We start from the raw sequence: 15,028 nt of genomic DNA, 5'->3' as shown, positions 1-15,028 counted from the left end.
GAGAACCCATAAACACATACCCCAAATAGAAACTGGTTTGCTCAACCCATCAAGTCTGGAAAGTCAGCTTTTTTTGGTGCCAGAGGTAATCAACACCAACGATGGAGGCTTCAAAAACAGAAGCAAGTTGAGGAAAACAGAAACATCAGACCAGGGCCCCTTTCTGCACTGCAGAAGGCTGGCCTGAATAGGGCCTGAGGTGGGCAGTGGGAGGTGAATGCTTTAACTTAGGGATTCGAAGAGCTTTTAGTCATCACTACATGGGACCAAACACACTGATACTGAACAGGGACTCTTTGGAGAAGCTATGCTTTTGTTTTGTTGTTACTGTTTTTGTTTTGTTTGCATAAAATTACACAGGAGTAAGCGGATAGTCTGCATCACATTGCAAAGCAATGCATTTGGGCATGATCATGTGACTTATTTTGGCCAATGGGACAATAACAAAACTGACACATTAGGAGGATTGAAAAGTGTTTTTATATCAGCACTTGCCCCCTCTTGGGCACATTATGGACTGAATGTATCCTCCCAAAATTCATATATTGAAGCCCTAATGCCCAACGTGACCATATTTGGAAACAGGGCCTTTGCAGAAGGTGTTAAATTTAAGTGAGGTCATAAGGGTGGGACCCTGATACAATAGGATCAATGTCCTTATAAGAAGTGACACAGAGAAGTTATTCTTTCTCTCTGCATGCACGCAAGAAGTCATGTGAGTACACAGCAAGATGGCAGCCGACTGCAAGCTAAGAGAAGAGGCTTCGGAATGAAACCGATCTTGCTGGCATCTGAATGTTGGACTTCCTAGCCTCCAGAATGGTAAGAAAATTAATTTCTGTTGCTTAAGTCACCCAGTCTGTGGTATTTGTTATGGCAACCCCAGTAGACCAATATAGGCACCCTATTCTGTTTTCATAGAAAAGAACAACCATTCTCTTTTGTAAGTCTAGAATAGTTGAAGATAGCTTAGGTGTGTCATAGTGTAGATCTGAGGTGACTTTATTTTCTCATTTTGTGGGTGAGAAAACAGAGCAGAGCTGGTTACCTGAAAGGTCATTTCGTCCCCGAAAGAGCAATGATGAGGCAGGAGGTTCTAGAAAGGAATGAGGGCCTGTGAAATTTATTTTGAGGGTAGAGCAGCAGGGAGGGATCCATTTGGTATAATATCACAATTCCTTAGTCTTAGACTGTCTGTTTAAAAAAATAGAACTTCCACTGGACTTGAAAATACTGGCTTAAATATTTACTATATGGGAAAAAATTAATTTCTAAAATTTCTTTCACTTGATAGAAGTAGGTAAGTGTAAGAAGGCATGTTGCAAGAGTGTAAAAGTTATTACTGATATTCCGATGTACCCCATTCTTGCCCTTTACCTGATAGTTTCAATACTGAAATATGAAACTTATGAGAAGTGAATAGTTAAAGTCAGGAGATGCGACAAAGTTAGGTTTGAGACGTTTTAGTCAGGCAGATATGGAGTCTGGTCTTAGCTCTGCCCTCTACTGGCAGAATGAGCACAGTGGACTACTTAACTTTCCCAAGATAGTTAAACGTAAACAATACACACCTAAAATAACTTATAATTACAGATAATATACGTAAACTTGCCATACATCATTGACCCAATAATTGGTCACTGACAACTTTTTTTGACTGGTAGAATATTAATAGAGATCAGTATGAGAAATCACTCAGAGGAATTCTCTAAATTCTTGACCTTGAAAACAATATATTACAAAAAGATATAGTGAGGCTGAAAATGCCAAAAACACAGCAGCATTAAGAAAGTGTTGATTATAAAATGTGGATGCCTTTAAGCCTCCAGTAACGGTTAACAAAGAAATTTGAACCAACCCTTCTCTTAAAGACAACTAGAAATGCTGGACAATATGTTTTTAAAAGTCTATTTCTAGGCACAGAAGAGGCAATAACAAAGTGAAGAAGCACTGAGACAAGAGAGGAGAGAGGCTAGGGAGATACAGCTGGCTTCTAGAACCACTTGTTACACGGGGCATTTGCTGGTTCTGGAGAGAGTGGCCTGGGGGCTTCTGCTTTTGAGAGTCTTATGGGGTTTGGTGATATGGATTGGAACTCATGGAAGTGTGTATGAAAATTTTAAAAATATGGCTGCAAATTCTTGGACAGTTCTCCCATTTAGAGGTGCAGCCTGCGCTCTCTCCCTTCATTTCTGAGCATGTTTGTGAAGCACTAGGACACAATAAAATTTTGCCGGAAGTGACACTACATCACAATTTTAAAATTGGTTGATAAAAGGTATTGCAGATTCACTACCACATTTGCTTTTGGAGCCTGAGCCAATATGTCAAAAGTCTACTCCCTTGAGGTCTTTGTGCTATGACCTTAAGGTCATCCAGGCCACATGGAGAGTCTACGTGTATGTGCTTTTGTTGACAGTCTAGATCCTGCCCTAGAGCCAGCATTGACCACCAGACATTCGGGTGGAGATGGCTCCTTGTGATCCATAGAATGGATCTAAGAATTCAAAGAGGAGTCAATGTCTACTTGTCATGAGTAGGGTAACTAACAGGAAATGGATAAATAAAAGAGAAAAGATTATATTCAATTGATTTTAGTTCCTTTAAATACAGCCCCTTATTACATTTTACTCCATTATGTATAAACTGTCTATTGAAAATTATTAAAGGATATTTAATAATTAAACTTTTTAATTTAAAAGTCAAGCATGGAGGAATGTGTTAATATTTTAATCTCAAATGATTGCACACAGGCGACAATGATGTATTGTAAAATAGTAGTATGGCAACATTGCCCATTGCATGGAACGGGCAGCCTAGGAAGAAATTATTGGATTTTGGAAGGTTTTCTTTTCTGTCTCCTTTTTTTTTTTCTTGCAAATCTAATCTATATCACTGATGGAAAAGGTCATAGCAAAATAGGGAAAACACAACAAATAGTAAATACCAACCTGATATCTTGTGAGACCAGTGATAAAATAGCACAACACCACCAGTTAAAGCAAGGATACCAAACAGTCCCCCAAGAGCTCTGGCTATGACAAGGTCTCTTCTACAGCCATTAGCCCCTAAGGGAAGAAATCAGTGCTTCAGTCCTGCAGGGTAAAGACTTGGGCCCTTCTTATCAATACTGTGTGGGAATGGTAAATAAAAATTCATGTAAGAAGTCATTTAAGTATACTCTGTATGCTTCAGGTTAGTGTGGGGAAAAGAAAAGCAGCTAGACACTGGGATCATCTTTCCCACCTCCCCTTCAACAGCAGACATCTCCAGGACGCCTCCTATCTTCTGAAACCCCAATATGGTACCAATAAAGACTGGTGGGACAGAGCCATTGATCATCATACTCCGTATGCAGATACCACCGACACACCTGCGATGGAGAGTGTCACCACCTCGCTGCGCTGGGCCCCTAGGCCATTGTTAGCCTCACAAGAGTAGTTTCCAGAATGTTCTGCAGTCAGAGAGAGGTTGAAGGACACTCCTCCTCCAGAGGGGGCCGAGCTGTTCCCCAGGCTGACATCCTCATGATAAAACTGGTACAGGATCGGGGCGGAGCCTCTCAGGGCCTCACAGTGGAGTTCCACCACGTCTCCCACCACAGGCCTGGCCCTGGGAGCTGTGATGGTGAGGACAGGGCTGGACGCTGGAACTGACAGACACAGAGAGAATCTGTGATGCTACAATAGACTCACAAACTCCCATTCTAAGGTCTCAGAAAAGGGCCTGGACCCTTGGGCATTGTGCATTCCTTCCATTTTCATATCTCCACTAGAACGATCAGAGGTAATTTTTTCAACAATGTATTTAAAACTTTGGGGGGAATATCAATGCTGAGGTACTGTCTAAAGATGTGGTCATTGTTGTTTGCATCTTATTTTTTTTCTTACACCAATCGAGCCTTCTTTATATTTCTACAAAAAGAAAGATGTCAGCAGCTTAACTTGCAAGGATAGCTCAATTACAAATTGCTTTTAGTTCTCCACAGCACTGAGCCCTGGGACCTCCTGGAATTCCTCATGACTCCTTGGGTACAGTGACCTTGATTCTGCAATTTCTGGTGGAGATGAATGAGAGTGTAACTCACTTCTCACAAGGATATTCACCACCTTGCTCTGGATGGGCTCATGGCCATTGTCAGCTGTACAGTGATATCCACCAGCATCACTCTCCCTCACAGCCAGGATGTCTAGCTCTGCTGTCAGAGAACGCTGGATCTTCTTTCCCAGACTGAGTCCTGTGGCCTCTCTGTGCCAGGAGAATGTGATGTTTCCTGTGCCCTCAGCCACTGAGCAGAGCAGGTCTAGCTTTCCTCCTTCAATCACCTGTCCCCCGGGGACCCGGGTCTCCAAGGTTACATTAGAGATGGGGATTCCTAGATGGATATAAGATAACAGGTGAGAATCCTGACTGTGGGAAACTCTGGGAATGGGGGTAGACTGAGTCTACTCTCTAATGCAAGCAATGGGAATATGGGGATTGTACACGTAATCCATTATGAGTATTCTTACAGAGGTAGGGAATCCATGACAGTTTTTTTTGAAGAATGTGGATACAGATACTTGTATGTTCTAACCCTGATCCTTGCTAATTTCATGGGTAGAGATCATTTAAGAATTTGTGATAGATCATCCACTCCATGAGACAGGAAACTTTAATTTTTTTTTTTTTTTTTTTGATGAGTCACCGTGCAGACAGATGCCTTTTGCACAGAATGAAAACGGACACTGGTAGCATCAGTCCTATCTTGGAAAAGGCATTGTTCCTAAGAGCAATCCCAGTTGCAATTACTCTATCATTCCCAGTTCCAAGGCTGAGCCAAATCACTACCTCTCCTCTGACCACTGTGTTCACTCTGCTCTCTGCTCTCTCTGACGCTGCATTTAGCTCCGCATGCTGCAGCACCATGTTGCCTCCTAGTTCAATCTACGCTGCAGTCAGAGCATGCGGAGCCATGCAGAGAGCCCATGCCTTGCCTTTCAAAGTACCCAGCTGACTGCTAAATGCACACAGTCAATGATCCATGAAGACTTAATCAATGAATATTACTTAATCAATAAAAGAAAAAAGGCTTATAAGGAGCTTAGTCTATTTCTTTTTCTCATGAAGAGAGATGCCAGGAGTAATCTGAGAGTTTCTCTAGCCCAACACCCACTTTCCTCAAGGACAAGAGTTGCACAAAGAAACAAAAAGCCCAGCAGTCCAGCTGAAGCTAAAGCACTTCTCTCTTCCTCCCAGGCTCAGCCCTATGGATACTTACTCTGCACATGAATCTGAGATTGGGGGCTCTGTTTTCTGATCCTGGGTACCAGAGTCTCTGCCTCACACCAGTAAGACCCTGAGTCTTCACTCCACATTGCAGCGATCTGGAGCTCTGGGGAGCTGCTCCAGCCTGATCCCAGGGCCTGGCTATCTCTGAAGAAGCAGAACTGGAGCTGGATCACTGACTTCTGTGGATGGAGCTGGGTCTCACAGGTCAGGGTCACTGGACCCCCCTCAATGGGCTGGAAGGAGCTGGCTGTCAGCACGGGATGTTGAAACAACTCTAGAGAGAAGGAGTACAACATTCCCCAGAGCAGTGAGATCCAAGGTTCCTGCTAAAAAGCCCCTGGAGAGAAGTGACCCCAGGACATTCAGGGCCAGACACATCTCACCCATCACAGCTCCTTGCTGGTCAAACCACAAGCACTCCAGTCCACATTTGGCCAGTGGGCAGCTTTCTCCTACCAGGTACCCACCCTGCTCTGTTGCCACAGTCTCCTGTGCAGCCCAGCCCACAGGAGTAAAGGTTTTACCTTGGACTTTGATATTGACTATTTGTGAAGTTTTTTTCGATGTCCAGAGTAGTCTACGTCCAGTAGCAGTACAGTAATAGCTGCCACTGTCACTCAGAATTGCACTTTGGACAGAGAAATCTGAGAATTTTTCTAAAGAAAGTAATTTTTTTCCATCCTTGTAGTAAGTCACCGTCTCTATTTTCCAGTTCTTTTCTTCCTGGCATGTCAGAACTATTCTGTCTCCTTCAAAGACAGAGGGGGGCGCCAGGAGGGTCAGCCCATCTGCAAAAGAGGGAGGGAAACTGGATTTACCATTTCTGCAGAGAACCCAGATGCCTGACCTGCTTCCTTGGCAGTGGGATGCTCTCAGAGGCACAGCTTATACATCTTTAGGTAAGAGGGAGGTTCCAACCCGTGCCTTAATTACTGACGGTGACATCCCATTTTTCCTGAGGAGGTATCTTAGCTCGGGCTGCTATAACAAAAATCCATAAACTGGGTGGCTTATCAGCAACAGGAATTTATTCCTCACAGTTCTGGAGGTTGGAGGTCTGAGGTCAGAGTGCCAGCATTGCCGGGTTCTTGGAAGGGCCCTCTTCCAGGTTGCAGACTGCAGACTTTTCACTGTATCCTCACATGGTAGAGAAAGAACTAGCTAGCTCGCTGGCCTCTTCTTATAAGAGCACGAATCCCATTCATGAGGGCTCCACCCTCATGATCACATCCCAAAGGCCCCACCTCCAAATACCATCACGCTGGGATTAGGGTTTCCACATGTGAATTTGAGGGGGACACAAACATTCGGTCCATTGAAGAGGGTGTCAAGGTAAACATAACTTTTTACATGCATGAAGGAGTGTTCTGCTAAGGCTCCTTACCCTTAGCTCTCTCCACTGGTGACATCACACGGGGGACCCTTGTCCTCAGTGGGCACTTTACTTTCCCATCTCCCGTGCCTTCATCCAGCCCTCAGAGCTCTGCACTGTCTTGTGAATTCAGTCCCTTCCCTTCTTCTTGCCTCACCAGATGAAACCCCCAAGTGGTCTGGATGACTGAGGAATAAGCCAGTTACTGGAATAAGGTCCAATATCTTTAATTCTCAGAACTTTCCACTTGAATGCTTTCAGAAAATTTTTCCCATCATTCAATGTATAACAAAGTAGAGATTATTTTTAATCCAAGGCTCGGTTCCTAGAGACTGATCATTTTGAGAAAAAAGTCACTGCCTATGACAAATGTCCTCCCCAGGCTGCTTTCCTCAGATGGGCCACAGGTTCTCTACTTTCTACCCTGTCGGTTTACTTATTTATGGTACCAGATTATGTTCTGTGTTTATGACATTGGCATTATATTTTAGGATTATAGTTGAGGATTTTGACCTTAAGGGGAGGAACTACGTTGTACTCAAATAAAAATCTTCTCCCTATCATTATGCAATTGTACCATGACTGTCAGATTTGGATGTGTAGTGGAAGGAAACAGAGATTCATCAAGTAAGAGAAGCGATGGCTCATAAAACACCATTGTTTGCAGAGCCCAAGCCAAAATATCACAAGTGACTTGTGGAATTGGAATTATAATATTTGGAAAAATGTATGGTTTGGTACTGGCTGTTCTAGGAGAATCAGAATTACCTGTTGGACATTTGGTGGTGGGGGAGGGGAATCCATTTTCTTTCTTTCTTTGTTTCTTTCTTTTTTTTTGAGACAGAGTCTTGCTCTGTTGCCCATGGTAGAGCGCCATGGCGTCAGCCTAGCTCACAGCAACCTCAAACTCCTGGGCTCAAGCGATCCTCCTGCCTCAGCCTCCCGAGTGGCTGGGACTACAGGTGCACACCACTATGCCCTAGCTAATTTTTTCTACTTTTAGTAGCAACAGGGTCTTGCTGTTGCTCAGGCTGGTCTTAAACTCCTGAGCTAAAGCAACCCTCCCACCTTAGCCTCCCAGAGTGCTAGGATTACAGGCATGAGCCTCCCTGCCCTGCTGACAATCTGTTTTCTAGTGAAATTAGAAAGTGGGTTGCAGAAACAATTAATTTAAGATTTTGCCCTCCTTCACAGATTGAGGTTAGATCCCATGGGAACTCTTCTGTGGGACTTGCAATCAAGCCGACTTTTAACCCACTTGTACAGTCTTCATCCAGAAACAGGAAAAACTCCTGGGGAGAATAATGTTGGGAAAGGAGGGTAGGAAGTCATGGTTAGAGACGCTATTGAAAAGGCACTTGATGGGCAGCCTCGCAGGCTCTGAGCTCGCTAAGTGAGCCTGGGGGTTTTACTGCTTATAAACAGGCAGAGCCAGGTGGAGAGCAGAGAGCAAGCCAGAGGGTGGAGAGTAGTGGGAGTGGCTGACACTGAATCTGAAACTGCAGCCAGCAGGTGGGAGCGGCAGGGGAGCTCACTGCAGCTCTGGGGAGGAACCACCTGGGAAGTGGGCGTAAAACTGGAGGGCCCAGAAGTGAAGTAGCAGGGAGAGTGCATCATCGCCAAGGGTCACTGAGGGATTCTAGTGCTCACAATGTTTAACCTAGTTAAACTAGGTTCACACTGTTCGGAATCCAAGTCTGCTATTATTAGCTGATAGTGGACAGAGTACTTTACTCTCTGTACCTCGATTTCTCACCTGAGAAATGGAACGATGGCAAGTGTTTGCCTCTTAAGGATATTTTAAGGATTCTGTGAGGTAGGTGTTCAACTGTGCTTGCATGCATGCACACATGGACCACTTAGTCAGTTGCGGATTGTCACAACCTTGAGGGGAATGCCCTTGTTGCTGAAGCTAATAATGACGAACAAGAATAAGAGGCTGTCATGACTGCACTTCAAGAACAACCAAAACAATGGGTTGCAATCTGTGAGATGGGGTGGACTTGGGAGGCTCAAGGAGTGAAAGTGATTTGAGGTCAAAGCCTCCCAGAGCAACGTCCTAGGGGGTAGACATAAGTTGGTCCACATCTTCCACCAGGGAACCCCACAGAGTCAGGCAGGGTTTGCAATAGAATGTGGATCCACTTGATTCCAGGGTGGCTGTGACCACCCAGATGCCCACTCCCTGGCAGATCGGAGGTCTCAGCAGAAGTGTGGCTGGCTCTACATTGGCTGTAATTGTGACCCAACCTCAAGGGTTCTAATCTGTGCACAATTTCAGTGGAGTGGAAGGAATCAGAGGCCCTGGAGAAACAGGGTGAAGAAGCCCTAATGCTGACTCGTCCATCCTCAGGGAGTTCCAAATCCTCCAGCAAGTAGGATTGATGGAGGAGGACAGACACAGCCAGGCTGAGAGGGGCTGTACCTACGGAGGTGCCCAATAGAATCTTGCTGACCTCCAGAGGTACAGAAAAATTGAATTGAGGGGACAATGGTAGGAGGCAGGAAGAAAGTTAGGTTATGAAACCCCTAGGTTGAGCAAATCTAGGGGCAAGATGTATGCAGCTGAAGAATTTTTTTTTTACAAGAATGTCAATGAAAAATATCTTTACCAGAGCAGCAGCAAGAGCAAAAGAGAAATGATATTTCTCAGACTTTGCACACAAGGCAACGTCCCAGGTGGTGAGTGCAGCTTATGAATGGAGCAAGAAGGAGGAAATGGAGGAGAAGAATGGGAGGGAAGGGGTGGAGAGAGAAGGACTTTTTCAGCTGCTGTGCTGAGTTACATTTTCACACCTTGCATGGGAGTGAAATTCTCAACAGGCCAGAGACTGTTCACAGGAATCCAGACTGGGGTTCAGAGGCCAAGCGACCGTCCAGCCCACACAGCGGGTATATAGCAAAGCCACGATTTGAGTCTCGTCTTTCAGGAGATGTAACTGCTGCTCTTTTGACTACCTCATACTGAACTAAGTTCCCTTCTATTCTTTTTTTAAAAGGAGAGATCTCAAAGTTCTGGAGAACATTCCCATCCCAGCTTTCTGAGAGCTCTTGAGCAGGGAGAGGAAAGAGAGTAGAGTGGTCGTTGCCCTGTTCTCTGAGAGGCCACGGCTGACTCACCTCAGGAGCCTGCCCCGCATCTCACTGAGACTGAGTAACAGCACAGTTCCCGCTCACAGCCCGAAACCACCTGGGCTCTGACTGAGGTTTCCTCTCATTTCCATCCAGACAGGAAGGGAGCTGATGCGTGTCATGAGATCGGGCTCAGCGTGGGAAAGGGTGGATGCGAGAGACAAGACACGTTCCTGAACACCCTGCAGGCCAGGACCCCTGCGGGTCTCCCTGACTTTCCCTTCCCTTTGAGGTAAGATGGGGATCTGCTTATCCCAGCACAGTTCCTTAGAGCCCAGGCTCCCCTGGACAGGCAAGGGAACAATTCTCTCTTTCTTTAGTCTTGGCTCGTGGGGAGATCCACCATGTAGAATAAAATATTTTTCTCATTGACTTCCTTTACTGAGCACAGCTTTAAATCAAAAAGGGTGAGATGAAATCAGTTTTAGTTGTGCGACTTTAAAAAAGTAACACAATGGCCTATTAGATCTTCAGAATTGTTATAAAAAAATAAAAAATAAATAAAAAAGTAACACAAGTATTTAAAAAATCAGAACTAAATAATAAATCTAGAGCAGGGGTTGGCAAACTATAGCCTGTAAGCTGGTCAGCCACCTGTTTTGGTAAAAAACAAAAAAGGTGTTTCTGCAACACAGTCATGCCCATTTACATATGGTCCGTAGTGGCTTTCCTGCTACAATGACAGCGCTGCGTAGTTATGGCAGACACCTGAAAAGCCTAAACTATTTAGTCTCTGGCCTTTTGCAGAAAAAGTTTGCTGACTCCTGATCTGGAGCTAGAAAAGCAATGATGGCCCATGTTTATTCTGACCGTGCTGAGGTTTGTAGCCCTGCAGCCCTGAGATTTTTCCTCTGTGGATAACTGTTTTCAGAGCTTGAGGATATTCAGTATTCAGCCAGATGACATTGAGGAGTTATAGTCCTACGGGCAGGAAAACAATTCTCTCTAAATCGTCCTCCTCTGCAGTCTGCACACCTTCCTTCCGATGTTACTTCCCTTCCTACACCTGGGCTTTTAGCGAAGAGCAAGCATCTGGGGCCTGGAGAAGGCTGGGTGGGGCCCGGTCTCCCAGGCATGTGACCTCAGATGGGGGCAGTTCTGAGCGCGATACACTTGGACCTCTGCACACTCTTTCTAAGGCCACTTCTGCGGGACCCTGTGGTGGCCAGGTGGCTGATGTATGAGAGACGGAGAACAACAAAGACGAAAGGACTCACCTGCCTGTGCACTGGCTGGAGCTGTGAGGGGATCAAAGGTCAGAGGTTAGCACAGAGCAACTGTTCTCATAATCCAGAAATTTATGTTACTCTGATAAATTGATTAAAAACTTCTTTCCATCTTTTACTCCTTTTCTACTCCCCTACTCCCTCATCACCAGCAAGTCAGTTTCCCTCCGACACACTCTTAATCCTCATTCGTTGTGCAACCACAAGGCAAGTTGCAAACCCATCCCTTCACCAAAAGGATTGACAGAATATCCACACTGAATATTTCATAATTCTTTCCTTCATTTCATTTTCCTTCCCCCTCCCCGCCACTGTCTCTCCCACCTATGCTTTTCAACTGATAGACACGCTGCTACATGACAATGCAGTCATAAAGCATTCATGAAGAAACAGGCATAGTGAACAAGAGCTATGAGAGTTGAACCCACTCTAAATCAATCCCTTTGCTCAGGCCGTATTTTACGTTAGAGCACTTTTATTCCAATAACAAATATTTTTGTGCCTACAGAGTATAGAGAAAGGAATCTTATTTCCCAGCGGCAGCCCTCATCTTCCTCATAGTCCTTGATTAAACAGAGGAACATTAGCAAAGGGTCTCAATACAGTTTCTGAGTCCAAATCTTATGGATGATGGTGTGAATAACTGGTTTTCATGCAGGAGAGAGGCAGTATTAAGCTCAGAAATTAGGAACATTTTATTTAAGAGAACATAATATCACTCAACGAGATCTAAGATAGCACAACAGAAGTTCATGATCGACAAGTGGTAAAGTGGCCTGCCTCAAACATTAAGGATTAGAACAAGCTGCAATTTGATTTTCCTCAGTCCCACTGCTTTTCATCTGCCCCTGACGCCTAAGCTGGAAGCCGAGACCTGAGCATCCCCACTGGTCCCTGGGCCCTGATAAAACCCCAGACTTTTCCAGAACTGGAGACAGTTGCCTCCTCAGTTCTAATTCAAGTTATTGAACTCACCAAGGACGACCAGCAATGACCACAGCAGCATGAGGACCTGATCCAGCTATGTGAGAAGAAATGCTCTCTCAGCCACCAGCTGGGGCCTGTAAGTAGGAGATGAATTGTTTTGTATAATGAGCAAAAAGGGAAGTAGAAGAGCTCAGCAAACTTTGATCACTCTCTTTTATCCTGCAGTAGCCAAGAGAATTAAAGATAATCCTCTCTATGCCAGAGAAATTCTGCATCTTGACACTACAGTGATAACTAACACTTATATGCAAGTCTTAATGAGTTGGACACAGTTCTAAGTGCCGTATTTAATATCTTCAGCAAGCTTCTGAAGTCAACACTATCCCTTTTATACAATTGAGTAAAGGCAAATGTCTTAGTCCATTTGGGCTGCTATAACAAAAATACCTTAGACTGAGTAATTTATAAACAACATAAATTTATTGCTCATAGTTCTAGAACCTGGGAAGTAAAAGGTCAAGGCACCAGCAGATTTCATGTCTGATGAGAGCCTGTTCCTCATAAATAGTGCCTTCTCTGTGTCCTCACATGGCAGAAGGGATGAACAAGCTCCCTCAAACCTCTTTTATAAGGGACACTAATCCCCTTCATGAGGGTTCCACTCTCACAACTTAATCAACCCTTAAAGGCCCACCTTTACTGCTATTGCATAGGGGATTAAGTATCAACATATGAATTTTGGGGGAACACAAACCTAAAGACCATAGCGGCAGGTAAGATGGCCAAGATCAATATGGCCAATTTCTAGTAGTAACAGAGCTGAGATTCAAACCCAGGCAGTCCAATTCCACAGTCTCCCTCCACACCTAGGACCCACTGGGGCAGTTGCCTGAGGCTTCCCAAGTGGTACCTGTGGTGTCTGAGGCTCCCCTTCTGTTCAGCTTCCATGGCAGGGAGGAGGCATGCTCAGCCCCCAGTCACAGGATTCGACATGGGGGAGCATCACCCCAGCCTGTCAGGGGTGGTGCTAAGATTACTTCTGGAAGGCTGGGTCCTGCGTAGACCTGAGTCCGTGCAACAGAGTGATCAGAATGCCATTAGTTGCAGTAGCTTGGGATTGGCAGGCACCAGATCTCTGCTGCACCTGCTCTCCGGTGGAATGTCTCTGCACAGACTCTGAGCAGCTCCCCAGTCAGCCCAGAGGTTGCAGTGGAAGAGGGAGACCCCTCACGGATAGAGCTGCTTGTAACTTTTGTTTCTCTTCTAATAAATTTCTGTCTCAAACTGCTTTCCCGGTTGCAGTGGATGGGGAAGGGGCGGGGAAGGAAAAGCATCTGAATGGAAGGAAGGCGGCTCCCCAGCCTCTCAGTTCACTCTCTTTGGAGGGGAACCTCACACAGAATATCCAAGCTCTGGTATCATGCATGTTCTCCCCACTGTTCCATGTTTGCCACTGTGCCTGTGCTTGTGGGGGTGGAAAAGCCTCCAAGAAACTTATTAGCCTGCTGATCACTGAAGGCACATGGGAGGGGGATAGAGATGGATCCCCCCTTACCCATTTACTGAGCTTTGAGCCTCTCTGGGTTTGATCCTCACTGATATCTTTTTTTTTTTTATCTTCTTCCTTCTCTGCTTTGCAATTTTCCTCCATGAGGTCCCTGGCAGGCTCTGGCACCTCTCTCTATGATCTACACCTGACCTGCATCTCCTCTTCCCTCCACTTTATCTGAAATCCTACCTTCCCTCAGGGATGGTCCAGCAAGCAATGTGTCTAGTCAGCCATCTTGCCCCCCTTCTCCTGCTTCTCAATTTTTTTTAAGATAACAAGGCCATTATTCCAATGGCTTGGGTTTGTGAAAATTTTCTTAGTCAATGGCTGACTTTCTAGAATGGAATTTTACTAAACTTCAAAACACTTTTTCTGTATCACTGAAAACATAGTCCCCTTTCCTATTTCTAAATCTCTATTAGGCTGATCCTAATATAGCTGTCTCTACAAAGCAAAGCATGCATCATGCCAGGGCCTATTGTCAAGCTCACTCTGATTAGATATAGTCCCCACGAATGCTGCATATAACAGTCTGTTCAGGATTAAGCTGTCTGAGCAGATGCCAATTGCCCTGTTGGACCTTATGCAACATGAAACTTTAAAGCATAAAAATCATAGGTGGGCTGGGGGCGGTGGCTCATGCCTGTAATCCTAGCACTCTTAGAGGCCAAGGTGGGAAGATCACTTGAGATCAGGAGTTCAAGACCACCCTGACCAAGAGAAAGACCCTGTCTCTACCAAAAACATAAAAAAATTAGCCAGGTATTGTGGTGTGAGCCTGTAGTCCCAGCTACTCAGGAGGCTGAAGCAGGAAGATCACTTGAACCCTGGAGTTTGAGGTTGCAGTGAGCTGTGATGATGCCATGGAACTTTATCCAGGTTGGAAGAGCGAGATGCTGTCTCACAAAAAAAAAAAAAAAAAAAAAGTCTTAGATGTTTGTAACCTGGTAATGGACTGATAGTGAAGTATTCATAGACTCAATGTCATCTGTTCATGTGAATACTTATTACTCACTATAAACACAATTTTACTTTGGGAAATGCTAATATTTGTATGTGATGTTCATCAAAGCCTTGCTTGTGATAGTGTAAAATATACTAAAAAATGTAAGAGGACAGATTAAAAAGTAAATTATGTACAAAAATTATGTGGAATACCAAGCAGCCATTAAAATAATTCTGTAGAAAAATATTTACTAGATGCCTAGGATGTAATGTTAAGGAAAAGTGACTGCGGAATGCAATTTATCTGCTGCACACAACCTCCCACTTTCCAATAAAAAGCATCTGAGACAATAAATGCCAAAGTATTAGTTCAATTGTATCTGAATAATAAAATTAAAAGTGATTTTATTTTCCTCACTTTGCTTATCAATGATTTCTAGTATTCCTACATAAACATATTCTATTTGTGTATTTTTAAAAGATTCATAAGAAATAAGAACTGGGTTTTATGATTTCTATCATCTCCAAGTATACGAAGCAATGCTCCTTTAACTTTCTGTGTAGGCAAATGGTTTGTATCTATTTATTTATTTTTTCATTCTTTTG

At 44.4% G+C, this 15,028-nt stretch overlaps 1 protein-coding gene across 1 annotated transcript in view; it reads right to left on the bottom strand.

The window, feature by feature from the left end:
- The window catches only part of LOC105821719 (Fc receptor-like protein 2), a 14,129-nt gene extending 2,122 nt beyond the window's left edge, over positions 1-12,007 (bottom strand). Inside the window, exons 1-7 of the mRNA XM_012658484.1 lie at positions 11,977-12,007; positions 10,993-11,013; positions 5,796-6,059; positions 5,261-5,545; positions 4,088-4,375; positions 3,374-3,652; positions 2,952-3,068 (exon numbers count right to left, since the gene is read on the bottom strand). Coding sequence (XP_012513938.1) covers positions 2,952-3,068; positions 3,374-3,652; positions 4,088-4,375; positions 5,261-5,545; positions 5,796-6,059; positions 10,993-11,013; positions 11,977-12,007 — 1,285 coding nt within the window. The remainder of the gene's footprint in view (positions 1-2,951; positions 3,069-3,373; positions 3,653-4,087; positions 4,376-5,260; positions 5,546-5,795; positions 6,060-10,992; positions 11,014-11,976) is intronic.
- Positions 12,008-15,028: the final 3,021 nt, after the last annotated feature.

The sequence above is a fragment of the Propithecus coquereli genome, unplaced genomic scaffold, assembly GCF_000956105.1.
Source record: "Propithecus coquereli isolate 6110/MARCELLA unplaced genomic scaffold, Pcoq_1.0 Scaffold59, whole genome shotgun sequence".
Lineage (NCBI taxonomy): Eukaryota > Metazoa > Chordata > Mammalia > Primates > Indriidae > Propithecus > Propithecus coquereli.
The sequence above is the reverse complement of the archived record's forward strand: the minus strand, read 5'-3'. Positions and strand labels throughout refer to the sequence as shown.